Source organism: Sceloporus occidentalis, unplaced genomic scaffold (assembly GCF_023333645.1).
Source record: "Sceloporus occidentalis isolate IW3139 unplaced genomic scaffold, rSceOcc1.0.p SCAF_2, whole genome shotgun sequence".
In the NCBI taxonomy this organism is placed as follows: Eukaryota; Metazoa; Chordata; class Lepidosauria; order Squamata; family Phrynosomatidae; genus Sceloporus; species Sceloporus occidentalis.
In genome coordinates this window covers 240,679,150-240,698,313 of record NW_028316982.1, presented here as the reverse complement: position 1 = coordinate 240,698,313, position 19,164 = coordinate 240,679,150, and the positions used below count along the sequence as shown (strand labels likewise).

Below are 19,164 nucleotides of genomic sequence, written 5' to 3'. Positions count from 1 at the left end.
ATTTTAGTGAATCACATGTGTTGCACTACAAAGGTATTCAGTCTAGAGAGTTCATGATGCAAATGGAATGTAACTCCACTGGTGTTTATTTCTGATAAACAGCAATGATGTAGGATCTCAGCCACTAAATCCTGGACCTATTAATTTTCTCCTCACAGTGGCCTAAATCCTATTCTTAATTATAACTATAATAGATCCATTTAATAGGATTTACCTACATGTTGACTCAATTGTCAACTCAACAATGGGTTGCATGGGTCTACTCTAGTTAGGATTATCCTCTATTGCACATGTGAAGGGGAGAAGCAAAGGGATTTTCTTCCCCTGTCCAACAGGGAGCAGTCTGATTGGGGCTTATTGTTGAGGAACATTATGGCCCAGCCCTGTTACAGGGTCCAGTCAGATGGACCAGGTGCTAGAAACCTAAGACTTCGGCATTACCATGGTGTAGTGGTTTGAGCATTGGACTTCAAGAAATTGGACTTTCTTGAAATTGGACTCCAAGAAATTGGAAATTCAAAAATATCCTGGTCAGAATGATCAAGGATTGAATCCCTGCTCAGCCATAGAAACCCACTGGGTGACCTTGGGCAAGTCCCACCCTTTCAGCCTCAGTAGAAAGCAAAGGCAACCCCTTTCTTAACAAATCTTGCCTAGGAAACACTTTAGGGTTGCCATAAGTATGAGACAACATGAAGTCACAGAACAAGCAACATGTGTAAATATTAGCATGACTTTGATGAAAATCCCATTGAGAGTAAAGGTGATTATGCATGCTAGTTGCAGAATAAGTGGTCTTAAGAGTCCATCCATACAATAATTTCCTGGGTTATGGATTATAATCACTTGTCTTTTGATTTTCATAAGGTTAAATGCACACATGTTTAATTCTTGAAAATTGAGTCTTCTGTAACTATAAGGATCTAGTGAGTATTGCATAGTCTAGCAGGGTGCAGAGGCGTGGAACCAATTTCAGAAATATGCTGGCCAGAATGAACCATCAAATAGAGTAAATAGAAAAATGAAAAAGAGAGCATGAGGGAAGGACAGCAAGAAGCCAAGGAAAGGAAGAATGACAAATCTAGAGGATAGGAGACACACAAAAAGCTTTCTTTTCTTTCAGATGAAACAAATTATTCCCCAAAGGGCTTGAAGTGCAGGTGTTGTCATTGGCATGGTTTATCCACAAAGTATCTGGACTTCTGTTTGCCAGATAGAGTTCCCAGTATTTCTTATTAAATGATACCAAGGTTTCATTTTATATGCGATGTTTTCCTATTAATATTGCATGGGACTCTCAAAGGCTTCCATGTGACTGCAGATTTCTCCTGCTTACAATCAAGGTATATTCCCCTGGGATTCACACAAGGTGTTTTGCCCCAGCTATTCATTAGGCAGGTCAAATTAAAAAGGAGAAGGAGGAAAACATGAACTGAGCATTCACTTCATATCAGTGTGTATCTAAAGACAGAGTAGACCCACCAAATCAGCGGGATTCACAGACATGTTGACTTGGCATTCAGCAGTTGATTGAATTGCTCTAGTTTGGACAAGCAATTAAATTTATGTTATATATGAAAAAGAGTAGATGAAGGAAGGAAATAGCATTTATCAAAGAGGTAGCCACATTAATCTGCCTATTAAAAGGAGAAGAAAAAAGACTAACCAATTTAATTTAAGCATAAGGTTTCACATACCCTCCAACATTTCGCAGATGAGAACTGGGACATGTGTGGCTAAACAACATCAGAGTATGGTCAAATTGACAAACACACAAACTAGGAGGGGCTGCACCAGTTTGCTTGTGCCTGAGTCTAGCGGGAGTGGCGAGATTCCACCCTCTCCTGTCCTCTCCCCTCGTTGAATTAATGGGGTGCAAACTACTTTTGCCCTTTCAATTTAGTTTGTAAGAATGGAAATAAGCTGAGGACAAAGAAGGAAGATGGAAAGAGAATACAGAAATTGGGACATTTTAAAAGCAGCAGGCAAAGTGGAACAACAGAGGATTAATAAGAACAATCCCTGCCAAATCAGAATGGCGGCGGGGGGTATGCTTTCAATGTCTGTATCGAAAAAAGTGCATTATAGCCCATGAAAATATACACTGAAAAAACATTTTTTAACCTTTAAAAGCATCAGTTTCCCCTTCCCTTTTTAATTGCACTTAGGTGTCAGTGTTCATTGATTGCTCTGAAACTTAAGTGCAAATATCTTAGTCTGGATTTAATCTATAATGTGTAAATGTGACATATATGTGCTTTCAACTGCATTTCTCATAAAGTTAAACGATGGGTTACACCTTCAGTCTCTAGCATACAGCAGGATGCAAGCAGGCACTTGGCATCCTATCATGTGTGAAGCTTCTCTGAGCCCATCTATGGAAACCCTTGGATGTGTAAATCAAAATGGAATGTAGCTCAAGTCAACATTAACTGTCATGTGTAAATATATATTTAGAAACCTTAAATTGTGCAAACCTCAAGACTGCAGCCCCCACTGACAACAGTTTGTTCAGGAGATGCTTTCTATAGCTTTACTTAGTAGATTAAATGCTATTGTAACTTGAAATGAAGCTTCAAACATTGCATAAAATATGCAGGTTATGTTGTTGTTGTGTGCCTTCAAATAGTTTCTGACTTATGGTGACTTATGGCAACTGACTAAGGTGGTGAACCTATCATGGAGTTTTCTTGGTAAGATTTGTTCAGAGGGGGTTTGCCATTGTCTTCCTCAGAGACTGAGAGAGAGTGATTTACCCAAGGTCAACCAGTGGGTTTACATAGCCAAGCCAGAATTCAAACCCTGATCTCCAGAGTCATAGTCCATTGCTCAAACCACTACACCACACTAGCTTTTTAAGGTGTTTCCAATATATGGGAACACATAATCTTTTATGTGCTTTTACAGCAGTTTCCTCCTATATTGCAAAAAAAATTTTTAAACTGTTAGTGTTAGGATGCATCCTGTCTCTAATTTTTGACAGCAATTTTTCCTATCAATTTACCTTTCTCATGAATTATGATTTAAAATAGCTGAAGACTTGTTGATAATTCAAAAACCACAAATCATTTTTGTACTGACATAAAAGGTATTTCATGCATTTAAAATAAACATTTTGGGATATTGTTCCATTTTCTGTTACACCCACAAATATTTCAAAGAGATTTTTTTTTTATCAAAGTCTTCACTTCCTGGGATAAGGGAACACCTACAGTAATACCTCAGTTAACAAAGCCTCTGACAAAGAAGTTCATTTTTAAAGTCTTTTTATGTCTGCCGAGCACTAGTAAGTAGTCTTCTGTATCTTTTGTCTTGCTAGAAGTTTGTTTTAGCAGAATCAGTATTTGGTATTTGTTTACTGCAGTAAGCAATGCAGTAAACAAATCTTAATGTGGGAAATAGGAGGATTTTACTGTAACTGCTCCTTTTGTAACTGTGTGTGCTCCCTTACAACAGGTAAAGTAAACAACAGCCTCCTCCAGAATCCCTTACTGAGCATGCATGAAGAGCAAAAGAGAGAGAAAAGGGGGGAAAGCAGATAAGCCTGCTTCATCAGCTACCTCCAGCATGTTAAAAATCATAGATCAATAGGTTTGGCCACCAAAATGGAAAGCATAAGAGGAGAGTAGTGAAGTCATCCCTAGATACATTTTGGAAAGATTTTTTTAAATGGTCTCTAGAGATTTCAGAATGTTAGGTTACCTGATTGGGTTATTTCTGTTCACATGAACATATTGTTAGTATGAATGTAAGACATTTATAAAACATGAACTAATAATAATAATAATAATAATAATAATAATTATAATTATAATAATTATTATTATTATTATTATCTGGTTGGGGTGTAGGAAGTTATACCTATTCTTTCATGTTATTTCCACCTCTAGTACCAAATTTTCTGTTCAAAATGTAATGCCCAGGAATACATCAATCTTGTTAAACTGAATTATATAAACATTACAGTGCTCCCTCGGGTTACGAATTTAATTCGTTCCGCGGCGCCGTTCGTAACCCGATACATTTCGCAACCCGAAAAGCCCCGAAAAGCCGCTGGAAAGCCGCTAGCGGCTAGCGGCGGCTTTTGAATTTCGCGCCGAAACGCGCCGAAAAAATGTTCGTAAGCCGAAAAAATCTTCGCAACCCGGAACAGTTTTTTTAAATCTAAGATTTTCGTACCCCGGAAATTTCGTAACGCGGTGCGTTCGTATCCCGGGGTACCACTGTATATTTGAACAGGATTGCACTTCATAGTTGTCAAAGGAGCTGTGCCCAGATTTGCTGTATTGAAAATTCTAACAGTTGCCATTGACTTCTATATGTCAAAGATTAGGGGGTAAAACAGTCACTCAGCACCTACTAAATAAGACATACTTAGCTGTAAAATAATGGCTTCCTTTGACAGAAGAAATTTAAGAGCTCCTTCCTTATCCTTTAAACAGAACATCTTATTTAGAAGTTACTGTTGTTTTCAGATTCTCTCTCTGTTAACATAAATCTGTCATAAGTGGGAGGTAAAATCAATAACACTGGTATAAACTGATTTTGTAGCTGTATAATCAGAGTTTGCTAGAGACTGGTCATCTTGAAAGCAAATGTGTAAATTAAAACACAGCAGCACTGTACAAGATTTAATTCATTCCTCTGCTGCATCTGCAAAAGAAAAGAAATATTGCTTCACCCACTGCTGTAAAAAGTGGCAGATGAATATCCATGGTTAATATAGCTACTAAATGCAACATTTTTATATCAACATGATGCTTTAAAAGCACAAGAAAATTGCCTTAATGTTTTCAAAAATACTGAAAAATAAGGGTTACTTGCTTGAACTGTTAATCAAAAGAGCCTTTTTTTCTAGAAACCTTTATATCCTCAATAGACATTGTTTGGCATTAAACATTTGTATTACTTCTCCACACATTCTTATGATTAAATATTTAACATGGGGAGAAGCAGGCTGGTTGCACAGGAATGAGCATGATGCAATGCTGTTACCTATTTATTTTATTTCTTTTTTTCACCTTTTATTTAAATCCTACATAAAATATTATTCTGCATAAACGTTAGATTCTTCTGGAAGGTTATTTGACACAAAAAAAAAGTCTTGGCAGTTTCTTCAGCCATCATTATTAGGTAAACCTTTGACCTGGTGTACTCTTCATTGCACACTTTACACAGAAGTAGGTCTGTAATGCAGTTCTTCTAGAATATTGTCCTCTACAACTTGGAATGTTTGCAAATTCCATCCACTTGCCTTTTTACATTTGTCTTTCTGTAAACAAAGACTGCCTTGTACAATAAACATTCCATAAAAAAACAATGGAAATCATGATTTTGAGATTTTTTTTTTGTTCCCTCCCAGTGTAATATATTGGGAGTAAAAGACTGTAACAAAAACTGATCTAGGGAGTAGAGATGTAATTCTTCACTGAGGCTGCATCCGCATTGCAGAACTAGTTCAGTTTGACACCACTTTAACTGCCATGGCTCAATGCTATGGAGTTTCTAGCAATTGTAGTTTTTTATGGCAGCAGAGCTCTCTGGCAGAGAAAGCGAAATGTCTCACAAAATTACAGTTCCCAGCATTCCATAGCATTGGTCCATGGCATTTAAAAGGGTGTCAAACCAGATTATTTCTGCAGTTATGGACATTGCCTAAATTTCTTTTCAAAGTTACCAACAGATAATTTCAGAATTTTCTTCCTGCTGCAGGAAAGTCTTTGAAAACCACACTGTTTTTGAATGCTATTCACAAATCAGTACTTATTCTGTGCAAAATTTCCATGTGTTTGCTTTCTGAAGAAAGCAGCATTTTTCTGTGGAGAAAACACTTTCTGTGGGGAAAATCATGTTACAATGCAGAAATATTAATGTGTGGTGGGATACAAACCGCCGCTTTGCGGCGCTTCCCCGCCGCCGCCATTTGCTCCGTGCGGGAGCTGCAGCAGCCAAACCGTGCGGCTCCCGCGCGGAGCAAAAAAGAAGCTCCATTTCGGAGCTTCTTTTTGCGGCGCCTCTATGACGTCGCGAGGCGCCGCTGGCGCATTCGCGACGTCATAGGCGCCGCGACACGTCTGGACGCTATGCGTCCAGTACGTAAAGATGGCGGCGCCCATGTGGAAGGGGCGCCGCCATCTTGTACGTATAGGATACGTACTAGGGTTAGGGGGGTGCGGAAGCACCGCCCCTTCCTAACCCTAGTACGTATCCTATATGTACTATATGGCGGTTTGTATCCCGCCTGTGTTTTATGCACAGAAAATGCTGTTTCCTATGCACATCAACCAGGTGTGAATTTTATGCAGAACAAATTCCCAACTACAGTTTTTTTACTGCACAGAAAATAGGATTGTTTTTAATTCAGGAATTAATATTTCTGTGTTAAAATATTATTTTGTACACAGAAAAAATGCTATTTTCAGCACAAAACAACCACATGCAAATGTGCAGAATAAGTCTTGTAATGCTACAGCTCTTTTCAGTCCAGGATTCTTCTCTTCAGACTTTCTTGACACTTGAAAAATATGCTTTTTAACCATTAAAAATATTATTTCCATCCATTTCCATGGGAGGAGATGTAGCTACCTATGTCTCTCAAGATAGGGTTGGATTCCAGCTCCCATCAATCCCAGCCAGCATGGCCAGTGGTCAAGAGTAATTCTGGTGGACCACAGACTCCCCAACCCACCATAAGATTCCTCCCCCTAAAAATCAAACAAATCTGGCAAAGAAAAAATACTTCACAATGATTATTGAGCCAAAGTGTTTTTATGTCTTTGCCAATGAAAATAATGGGATTAAAAAAAAAAAAACTATCCCATCTATACAGGTAAGGGAAATTGTGCTTGTTTTCTAACCACTCATATGATTTTGCATGAGGAACATTTTCCTGCCATAATATATACACCACTATAGCTTGCCAGTAGTAAAACACAGAGAAAACAGTTTATATCAGTTTCTGTGGTTTTGTTCCATGAAGAACAACATGCTTATCTTGCTTGAAGAGCAGGTATCATATGCACAGTGCAGAAATATTAAATCCCATTAGAGAAAGTGTGTGTTCAGTGATAAATGCACTACATATGCAAGTTATCAAGAGGTGCAATCAATATAGTGGGGGCTACTGGTTGTCCTGAAAAAATTCTACATTTCAGTGTGTCTCTTATGCTCTCTGACTATCCCAATTTAACTGGAACTGTCCTGATTAATCCTCTGTTGCCCTCCTTTTTCATCTGCTTTTAAAATGTGCCAGATTCTCTCTCCCCCCCCCCACTTTCCCCCTTTGTCATCAGCTTATTTCAATTCTGAAAACTGAATTCAAAAGTGTAAACGTGTTAGCACTCAGTTACCTTGGGGAGGGGGAGATGAAAGGATGAAGCAGAATCGTGTCCTTCCCAATAAGCTTAATTAAAAGCAATCTGCTGCAGCCTCTCCTAGCCTGTGTGTTCTTCCTCATTAATAACTTTTGCCATCTTGACCACACTTTTCATTGGCCACATGTGTTCCTATTTTCATTTGTGAAATATTGCAGGGGATGCTCTCTTGTAATCATTATTTCTTAGACATCTGGACTGCTTATATTGGACTACTGTTTCATTTATTATGATTAATACTTGTTAACGTAATGTAACCTTATTTTTATTTCTCCTCCTTCTTTTCCCTCTTTTTGTTTATTTTATGTACAGTTGGCCCTCTGTATCCACAGATTCTTTATGCACGGGTTCAAACATCCACAGCTTGAAGATATTCCTTAAAAGATATCAGTTCCAAAAAGCAAACCTTGATTTTGCCATTTTATATAAGGGATACCATTTTACTGTCCATTGTATTTAATGGGAGTTGAGAATCCATGGGTTCTGGTATCCACCAAAGTCCACTAGATACTAAGCGCCCACTGTATTTGCAATTTTTAAAGGAAAAGAAGCATAACATATTTGTACCCTCCCCTCTCTTTCTTAATGCCTGCCTACAGTTTGCATCTTTGCTTCTGTGCATAATTTTTCCACACACTTTTAGTTGTATATAGTGACTGGCTTTGTAATAGACATTTTGTATTCGGAAACATGTTGGCTATTACTGTTGAATTCTAAAATGATTCTTGATGTTCTGATGGTGGCTGGGAAAGCAGTAGAACAGCGGAACTAATATCAGGAAAAAGGTGTTGGGGGGTGCTAGGGTTGTGATCCAAGAGCAAAGGGAGCAATAACCAAAAAAATTGGGGAATCACTGCTCTAGGATTAGGATGTTTCTTGACCCTTTTTTCTTATGAACCCGTTGTTGTTGTTGTTGTTGATGATGATGATGTTATGCCTTCAAGTCATTTCCAATTTATGGTTGACCTTAAGGCAAACCGTTCATGGTTTTCTTGGCCAGTTTCTTTGGGAAGGGAGTCACCATTGCCATCCTCAGAGGCTGAGAGAGTGTAACTTGCCCAAGGTCACTGGTGGGTTTCCATGGCCATGCCAGGATTCTAATCCTGGTCTTCAGAGTCATAGTCCCACACTCACACAACTACACCACACTGGCTCTAATGAACTCTACCTACACATTAAGACGTTTACTAGAAATCTTGGTTCTGAATACATGTGCTATCCAACATAAAATGGGTCAGGTTTTGTCAGTTTTATCAGGCCTTTTCGGTAGTGGCAGCAAAACTATGAAACTCCTTTTCCACAGAAATTTACATTCCTTTCCCCTCTCTTTGTGTTTATTGGTATGGTTTGAGATCATTGCTTTTAGGGCAGTGTGACTATTTTTTACTGTTCTATATTCTCTTTGCCAATAGTTAAATTGCTTTAGCTTTTTTTTTTAAAAAAAAAACATTAATATCACTATTATTACCATTATCACAATCATCATTACATCATTTTGATGCAATTTTAATTGCCTTGGGAATTCAGTGAATCAAATGTGTTTACATTTTAGTAAGGAAAAAACATGGGTTTATTACCATTAAGTCTACTATCAAAAATATTGTAAAGCTTGCTGTTGTTGATTCTTTTGTAAATATTTATAATTTGAATAGGATTGTTGAGAAATTTTGAACTGAAGGATGATTTTTTTTCTTCTGCTTTAAAAGTGCAGTCTTTTACACATCAAAAGTAAGTTCCATTGTGTTCAATGGGGCTTACATGCAAGTAAATGTGTATTGAATTGCAACCAGTTTGGATCTTTAAATTTTAAAGACTGTGGTATACCAGTGTGTGGGCTACATCTTTAAACCTTTTCATTATCATGGACATTCATGAATATTATAACCAAAAAAAAGCATGCACTTAATGAGAAAACATATCCTAAAATAGGTTCTTGGATTATGTAGGATAAATTATCTGCAAAGATTATTTTAACAGCCTACTTTATTTCCTAAATGTGTGCCTTGATAGAGATGCATTAATCATTTATAATTTCATGGATATTGTGGTATTTTATTTTAGATTTACATTCTCCATGAATTTTACTTCTCATTTTCCCCCCTTCAAGATCCCAGAAGCTTATTTTATTAGAGATCCTCATACTTTCCTCCTTACAAAGGACTTTATTAAGGTATACATGCTGTATTTAGTACAATGAAAGATCTTAGCTGCATGTCCTTGCAGGTTAACATTTTCACATGCATTTCCAGCTACTTGAAATAGGAATGGTTAGTTGGTTAACTGAAGCATGCTTGAAAGGAGAAGCAAAGCTTGTCTACAAAATACTAACACTTGGATGAGTCTGCAGCCTGGGAGAAGAGCACCCGGTGAATTTTCTGGACTTTTTTCATGGCTGACTTGGGATATGCTTGCATTGTCAAGGAGTGTGTTGACCTATCTCTTTGATGCATATTGATTATGACAATCACTCTCCTTTCCCTGCAGGCCATGGAGGCACAGATACAGAACTTTGGACAGACGCCATCTCAGTTGCTTATTGAGCCACATCCGCCTCGGAGCTCTGCCATGCACCTGGTGAGCTATAACTGCTTGTTGGGAATTTATTTCCTCTAAATCTGAGAATCCTTTTATAGATCATAAAATACCAATTTAAGTAACACTTTCTCTTTATATGCCCTGAGTTCCTCACAAACACCAGCTCTCTTGTCTGTGCAGAAAAAATTGCTTGCTACAATATATAGGCAAATGTGCATCTTTTTAACACTCACTGACTTTGCTTTTCACCAGTTTCTTGACTTTTTAAATGAGCTTCTATCATCATAAATATGTATCTGATGAATACCATTGTGTGTGTGTGTGTGTGTGCAGGGTGGGGGGAACACTGCATTTTCTTATAGGGAGATCATATTGCAAGAGGAGAAGGAAGCATTAGGAAATGATTTATGTGATTTATGAACATTGGCTACTTGTCAGAAGTGAGGGATTGTAGTTCAAATCATGTGGGAAACCTCCTGCTCATTCTCCTGAGAGGGCACAGCATGCACTTTAACTTCAGTTTGAACTTCCAAATCATTCTTAATCCATTATTTTGTGTATTTATTCCAGGTTGAGGGGGGCAGGATATTATTCAGCTAAAGTGGAAACAATGGGATCTTTTCTCGTTTTCTGAAATATTAGGAGTTTTCTAGAAATTCCAAACTATAATATTTTTGGACATTATTTCATCTCACAAATATAGAGCAAGATAGCATAAGTAATATTTACTGTAATAAATGATATTCCCTCTGTTTTGGATAAACATGAACAACATCTGTCATAGAAACATGGGAATGCTGCCTCATATTGGATCATACCATTGGTCCATCTCCCCCAATGTTATTGACTGTGCATCTACACTGTAGAAATAATCCAGTTTGACACCACTTTAACTGCCATGGCTCCATCTGGAATTTGTAGTTTTGTGAAGGACCAGCAGTCTTTGGAAGAAAAGGCTAAAAAACTACAAATCTCATGATTACATAGGATGGAGATATAGCATTTAAAAAACCATTGGTGAAAGTATATAGGCTAGGCAGGCACAATAGGACTTTATTTTTCTTTTTACAACAGCCACACAGATCACATTCCCCCATGGTAAATTGATATTTAAGTTCATATTCTGCAGCATATAATAACATTCACATGCCATTACAAAATGACCAAGATCCTACATTGTCCATCTCAGGCCAAACAGCTACAACTTCCCACCCACCAACCCCAGGACTAACAATTTTGCTGCAATAGCCCCCATGACCTAGCCCAGTGATGGCAAATGTTTTAGAGACCAAGTGCCCAAACTGCAACCCAAAACCCACTATTTATCTCAAAGTGCCATGTCCCCCTGGCTTTCTAGTAACAAACTCTGTGCTGAGGCGATGGCATGTGTGCCCACAGAAAGGGCTCTGAGTACCACCTCTGGCACTCATGCCATAGGTTCGCCACCACTGACCTAGCCATTCATGACTAGTAAAGAGCCAGAGCAGGGAGGGATTGTACCAGGCTGTGGGGCATAGTAGATGACCATCCAATTCCTGCCAGCTGTGGAATGGCCATGGATGGGGGCTTTTGCAGCAAAGTCAAAATTATGGGTGGGGAGGGCTGTTGGTTTTCGTTGTTGTGAAGGCTGGAGGAGAATACCAACCACCATAACAACACAAAAAGACATATGCAACCAGAAGGTGGGCTTGTGTTATGTCACTAATATGATGCCAGTGTTTCCCCACTTCTTTTCATTGACCAGTCAGGAAAATGCCTAATGTAATGGGAATAACTTACTAATGCTGTTTGATCACTATCACTAAATTGGATCATGCCATTGGCTTCTATGGAACTTTTAACTGAGGTCTTCTAAGTTATGTTATTCAACTACTGCATTATTTATAATGTAAAACTTATGAATGACTTTAAGTGTTGCTTCTTTTGACACAATTTTTTTACTGTATAAAATACTATAACCAGTTTATTAAATTTTTCTTTGTTAATGCTGACTTTATCCTTCACACCTTGTAATGATAACCCAAATGAACCTTAATCATGCCCCATGTCTATTTGCCCCTGTGTAATGCTCCAGCAACAGCTTTTCTAATTCTGCTGTCCTGTATTTGTAGCATTAGATGTGCAGATAGCATTGTTTCCCCTGTATGTGCAAATGCTTCCTGACTTTCTTAACCTGATTTTCCCCTCAGACCTCCTCACTAATTGTGTTATCCCTTCTGTTTTCTTCTGCTCTCTTCTCCTTTCTACTCAACAGTGTTTCCTTCCACAGAGTCCACTTATGTTTAAAGATCAGATGCAGCAGGATGTCATAATGGTCCTCAAATTTCCATCAAATTCTCCTGTCACACATGTGGCAGCCAACACGCTTCCCCACCTTACCATTCCTGCTGTAGTAACCGTGACTTGCAGCCGACTTTTTGCAGTGAATAGATGGCACAACACAGTAGGTATGTGTACTTAATAGCAATTCTGGGTAGAACAAAATCTTTGTGTAGAAACACAAAAAATGAATTGTTTTGCGTTTCTAATAGATTTGTTTCAGGTTAGGTTTCATCTACAATTTGTTTATATTTTATTACAGATAACATTTTAAATAATAAATACTAACATAGGCTGTATCCACATTGCAGAAATAATCCAGTTTGACACCATTTTAACTGCCATGGCACAATTCTATGGAGTTCTGGGAATTGTAGTTGGTGATGGCACCAAAACTTGACTACAGTTCCCAGAATTCCATAGCATTGAGACATGGTAGTGACAGTGGTGTCAAACCAGATTATAGAGCAGGGGTAGGCAACCCTTTTGAGCCGGGGGCCGGGTTGCTGTCCCTCAGACAACTGGGGGACCGAAGCCAAAAAATAAATAAATAAATATTTTTTTAAAAAATTAAATAAATAAATAAACCGGGACAAATGTAGGACAAAATTTTCAAATGGAGGGCACTTTTTAAATAAAAAATGAAGGACACGTGGAAAAATTTGCTGATTTTAAAAAAATGTTAAGATAAATGCATGTTTCTGAGGCTTCTATAGACAATTGCCCCACCATGCCCCTCGCGCGAGATGCCAAAGGCCCCAGCGGCAATCAGTGGCAGGACTGGGCTGGGGCCGGTCCCAAGGCCTCACCGGGCTGCATCCGGCCCGCGGGCCGCAGGTTGCCTACCCCTGTTATAGAGAGTTTTTTGTTTTGTTTTGTTTTGTTTTGTTTTTGGTAACGTCACTCCCTTCTAAAGAGCATCACTAGTACAGTTACTTGCCATTTCAGGATAATAGAATTTGTTTTAAATATGTCATCTAATATTTTAAATGCCACCTTATGGTCCCAGTAATGGAATAGTGGAAACCAGCATGGCATATGGTTGGAGCACTGGACTACAACTGTAGACTAATAGAAGCTAAACTGACTCCATCCTTGGTGTCCTTTCATCAGTAGGCAAATTCTTTTTATAATACTGACTGGCTTTCAGTAAGGAGCTTATAAACCTTAATTTGGGCGGCATCCTGATATTATCAGATGGTTTTTGCCACCTAATATGCTGGCTGAATACAGCCCGGATCCATCCCCGCTTCCAGGAAAACTCCACAAGTCATTTTCTCAAGCTGGATGTATTCGGGCAGCAAATTAGGCAGCCAAAATAGTCTGATAAGATTAGGATGCTGCCTGAGTTAAGATTTAATCCAGATAGAGATAAGACAGCCAGCACAGTGTAGTGTTTGAGCCTTGGACTATGATTCTCGAGTCGAGAGTATGAATCCTGACTCAGCCATGAAAACCCACTTGGCCTTGGGCAAGTCACACTCTCTCAGACTTAGAGAAAGGGAGAGGCAAACCCCCCTGAATAAATCTTGCTAAGAAAACCCAGTGATAGGTCACCACTAGTTGGAAACAACTTGAAGGCACAGAACAATAAATTAGATATTGAATGCATATTATTCAACTGGCTTACACTGAGATAATGACAGTTTATACAATTGGTTTAAGAGGATTAGCCTTGTGGTTGTTCATGTATGTGTCTGTCCTTATGGGTAGAAGGCAAGAATGGGAACAGAAAGCTCTGGTTTTACAGCCAACAAAGGGGCACAAATAATAGTAGCAAAATCCTTCCTCTGTGTATTTTGCTATACTCTGTTTTCTAGACACATTTTTGCTCAGCCTGGCTTCTTCTAATATCAGGAGTAGGCTAGGGGGAATGTTGAAATTCATGGAGTGGGAGAAGTTTCAGCTCCCATCACTTGCATATTGACATCTTCCCGCAAGCTGTCTTGTCCTCATCCCTCTGCTGTAACAGACACTCTCTGGCTGGCCATTCACTTCTCTCCCAATCAGTGGTAAAACTGGATTTTGTTTGGAATGTTGCTCAGATATGTGATGGCTAAAATCTTGATAAGGAAAGAGTGGTGTCCAGAGCAGAGATATGGTGGGAGCAACCTTAGTCTGCTTTAGGAGAGTGTGCACTGGAAGAAGTCCATCAGATTGTTCCCAGCAGGCCATACAAACTACCTGGTTACTACAACACATGCTGACATCATGTGATGTTTCACCTCCTCCTTCTATCACATCTTTGGCTTAGATCAGCACCTTGTAGTAGGATATGGTTCCAGTGCCTCTGAATCCATGAAAGATCTTTTAGCAAATATGTTAAGCATGATTTACAAGGGAAGAACTATTTTGTCATGGGGAAAATATGAAGTTTTTTTTTTTAAATGATCCCACAATACTGCCCATTTAAATGAGATAAAATAATACCTATGTAGTCCTTATTAGTTTTACTTTTTTTGCTCTTTTATAGGCCTCAGGGGAGCTCCCGGATATTCTTTGGATCAAGCTCATCATCTTCCCATTGAAATGGATCCCCTGATAGGTATATCAGAGAATTTTTAAAAACCTATTATTAGAAAACCGGGTGTTAACCGTGGATGCTTGATTATGTGTATAAGAAATCTGTGTATGAGAAAGGCCGACTGTATATGTGAAATTAGGGCTTGCTAATGACTAGAAGTAGATATGATAGTACTTTCATTTCAAACTTAATTGAATTGAATTGGATCATACTAAGTGTGAGAATAACATTCCCATGTACCATTCTGATTAGTATGATGCATAAGGTTCACTATTGTCTGTTTCATAGCAGAATTATGTCTCTTCCATAGTAGAACTATGTAATGTACATTCAGATCATTCCCCTTTCCCCACAAAATGGTTGCTATCCCGTTGGAAGTCCCAACTAGAGTACATTCATTCAATCAACTGTTGAATGGTGAGTTTCACTCTAATCCAGACTAACAGAAGGATTTAGGGCTGTTTATGTTAGATATGAAGTCACACAAGACCATTTTGAGTTCAGGCTATATTGTATTTTTAGCGATACAATACTAGAAAAAACATTCTTTCTAAAATAAAATCATACTTCATCAAATAAATACATCAAATAAAGGACAAAACACAAGAAAATTCAACTGTATACTTAGACTGTATGTATTGGTTTCTGAGAAAACAAAGATAAAAAGGTGGAGAAATTCAGTAAGATACAGTGGGTAATTTTTTAAAAAAATAAAGCATCAGTCTTCCTGAGTCAACAGCCACTTCTGCCCAACATCCTCAATTTATGATGCCAGTTACACAAACATTGTTGATGCTTTCACTAATAAAAATGTATTTTCTCCTTTTCTTCTGGAGACATCAGATTGGGAGAAGCAAGAACTACCAGAAAGATCACTGTATAAGTTTTATTTTGTTCTCGCATGCATGAAGAAAGAATGTCATATGTTTTCTTCCCACTGGATGAGTTTACAAAAGTTTTTGTGCATTTTTCAATAATTTTTCACACCTTGGGACTTTTTCAAGATAAATGTGTGCCAAAATTTTTGTAGGTTTTGTGCATAAAATGGGGCTTTGTGCAAAAAGCAACATTTTGTACAGAACATAGTGTACTGTAGGGAAAACACTGTTTTCTATACAAAATGTTGTGTTTGCACAACATCTAGGCATTTGCACAAAACTAATTTTCCGAACAATCCCTTTTTTGCACAAACAGCTCTTTTGGCAAAAAGCAAAAAAATATTTTAAATGCTTTTAAAAATGAAATGTCCCATATTAGTTGGCCATTTTCTCAATGGAGTGTCTAAATGTGTTGAGGATGAGAAAATCTGGAAGCAGTCTACATCCCTAGATTTCTGGCTCTAAATAAATTGAAGTATGTGAGCATTTAGCAGTATGTGCTGAAAATAATGTTTGTACTCTATAAAATTTATGCAGATACTTCCCATGGACAATTGAAAGGTTATTCCCTCTATCTCATTTTATGTAGCAAATCAAAACACACCATAATGGGAATGGAGTCATGCAGCAACTTGTATTTACAGTGGTTTCCAAATTTTCTTCCTTTCAGTGATTTGGACTTCAGTTCCCAGAAGCCTGAGCCAGCTTGGCTAACACTAAGGAATTCTGGAAGTTAATATCCAAAACACCAGTGGGACCAAGTTTGGGGACCACTGAAATAGATATATCAAAAGTGCTCATGTGCTGGTTCCAACCATATAGAAATAAGTCATTTTCCCTCTGACCACAGAATAAGCCAAGCCTTGTTTTGTCCTTCTCTTTTGCACCTGAGATAACAACTGTGAAGTATTCATATGGTTACAATTTCCATGCTATAATCAGCAATGATAAAGTTGGCTACTTTATGATTTCAAGAAATTGGGCAGCATTGTGGGAATGAGTTTTGAGATAAACACCTTTCCCTGAGAGAATTTGATCAGTAGCCCTTCAAGTTTTGTGTTTCCTTCCTTTGGGCCTTTTGCATGATCTGAAGCATGATTAATATAGAAGCATAGAGTTGAAAAGGAGAACAACGGCCATGTAATCCAACCCACTTCCATGAAGCTAAAGCACCCTTGAGAGATGACCATCCAATCTCTGTTAAACTATCTCCAGTATGCTCTAGGCGAGGTTATGAGGCTAGATAGTCTTGCCATTAGTTGTGTGGTCATTTTGTCCATCTTCCTGGTCTAATTCATCAGGACCTAAGAATATTAAATACTTCCATATTTCTGAAAACTAGCATGGCCATGTTAGCATTTGTACCCCACTCAAATTCACAGCTTAAATTAAATTTTTTCCAGATACTGCATGACAAAAAGTTGTTGAAATGGCTTGAATATATATATATATTTTTTTAATTTTGTGCAGCCAATAACTCTGGTGTGAACAAACGGCAGATCACAGACCTTGTGGATCAAAGCATCCAGATCAATGCTCATTGCTTTGTGGTCACAGCAGATAATCGCTACATTCTTATCTGTGGTTTCTGGGACAAGAGCTTTCGTGTTTATTCTACAGAAACAGGTAGATGTTACACACTGCATTTTCACTGCTGTGCTCTTAGCATCAGGCACATTCTTGCAATGCCCGTGAGCTATATATTTGTTTACATTGAATTTTTCATTATCCTTGATCTCTAAAATTGTGTGGATATTTGTTATTTTAAAAAAAAGTTAAAAGGGAATTTGGGCAGAGGATCTTGGCCACATTAGTAGCTGTTCCTGTTTCAATAGTTGCTATTTTAAAACCCAAAAAATACTACTTGAACCTCTGAGAGTTTCAAAAACAGTTTGGAAGCCTGAGGGCAAAACTGTTTGGAAGAAAATGTTCAGGAAGGCTAGTGTATGAATGATGCATGCACATAACTCTGTAGAATCTTAAGGGAAAGGTACTGAATAAAAAACACACCCCGTAGTGCAAATTACATGCTTTCTGTTTGGAACTTTCTCTCAAGTGCCATTTTACATTGAATATAAGGAGGTAACAGGAAGTACACTGTTCATATTCAGTAATGGAAAACATAAGTTATTTTAGATGCACCTTTCTAATACTTGTTGCAGTCTGCACCCAGCAGTGTTCCTCTATAAGAGACTTGCTCAGGTTGTACATCTGACCCTTTTTATGCTGCCTGAAGACAGATATAGGTATCAGTTTTAGACTCCAATGTTTCTTTTTTTTTTAAAGTATTTTGATTGGTGGGGGGATGTCTTCAGATTTGTTTGCTTCCATTTGTACTCCCAGAATCCTGAAACATAACAATCAGTAACACAGCCATCTTTGTTGCAGGAAAACTAACTCAGATTGTGTTTGGCCACTGGGATGTAGTCACATGCCTTGCCAGATCGGAATCTTATATCGGTGGGGACTGCTACATAGTCTCTGGCTCTCGTGATGCTACATTACTGCTATGGTACTGGAGTGGTCGGCATCATATCATTGGTGACAATCCAAACAGTAGTAAGTTCATCCACCTCTTTAAATGTATTACTTGTTTAGGTAGTTGAAAAGTCAGTTGTGACACTTAGAATTTCAGAAAGGCTGTAAACATCATTGTAGTAACCATAATTTTTTGTAGTCTGCAAATTTGTTTATACCAATTAGTTGTAAAGCAACAAGGAAGTGATGGAATTGAAAAACAATTGTGTTATACATACTATGCAAACTTACCATAGCTTCTTTGGGAAGAACAAAACAAGCAGTTGTAGAGCACAACAGAAAGTGCTTACATTGTGTTTAAACATGCTTCATAGAGGCATAATCCTTAAATCGCTAATATACATATCTGGCTTTTAAAAAAAATATATATGCAAAAATCATACTGAGAAAAAAAGAGAAAAAAGTGATACCAAAGGATAAACTAGCAGGTAATAAACTAAAAATGCACAAATGAGAAACCATTTATGCATAAACTTCCCTATAAGGACAATATTTTTATCATTGCAGTATTTAATTCCTTTTCAGCATATATTTATTTACTTTTCATTTATTAAAATGTTTATGTTCCACCGTATATTACAAGATCGTAGAGTGGCATACAGTATTGATTTATGGTCCCTGTTTTTGACATTGGTGGAAGTTAAGCTGCTATTCATACTGATTGATCTATTCATACTGATTGATCTACACTATTCACATAATTAGCTTCAGAAGTCTATTTCTGATTTTGCTCCAAGTCTACAGCACATTGTTTTTATTAAAGGTCCTCCAGGAGGAGGCCTGAAATATGTTGCAGTGAGAATGCTAGTGGTCTTCATGGTCTCTGTGGATCACACAAATGGGTATTCCTGCACCTGTACAGAGCCATTTGGAACCTTCTAGAATCATTATGCAGATTTTTGGTGGTAGCTCTACCCACCTCTTATTGCATCCCTAGCTTTCCTGCTCATTTACCTCAGTTCCTTTTCGCCCGTCATGCTAGCAGCATCAGAGGAAC

The 19,164-nt window shown here is 38.0% G+C and overlaps 1 protein-coding gene across 4 annotated transcripts in view; it reads left to right on the top strand.

Moving 5' to 3' along the window:
* The window catches only part of NBEA (neurobeachin), a 559,686-nt gene that overhangs the window by 518,255 nt on the left and 22,267 nt on the right, over positions 1 to 19,164 (top strand). For 3 of the 4 annotated variants that reach the window (XM_089512504.1, XM_089512507.1, XM_089512506.1), the window contains 5 exons: positions 9,858 to 9,947; positions 12,163 to 12,355; positions 14,701 to 14,772; positions 17,100 to 17,255; positions 18,018 to 18,188. In XM_089512504.1, coding sequence (XP_089368630.1) covers positions 9,858 to 9,947; positions 12,163 to 12,355; positions 14,701 to 14,772; positions 17,100 to 17,255; positions 18,018 to 18,188 — 682 coding nt within the window. The remainder of the gene's footprint in view (positions 1 to 9,857; positions 9,948 to 12,162; positions 12,356 to 14,700; positions 14,773 to 17,099; positions 17,256 to 18,017; positions 18,189 to 19,164) is intronic. The other variant, XM_089512505.1, reaches the window with a different exon arrangement.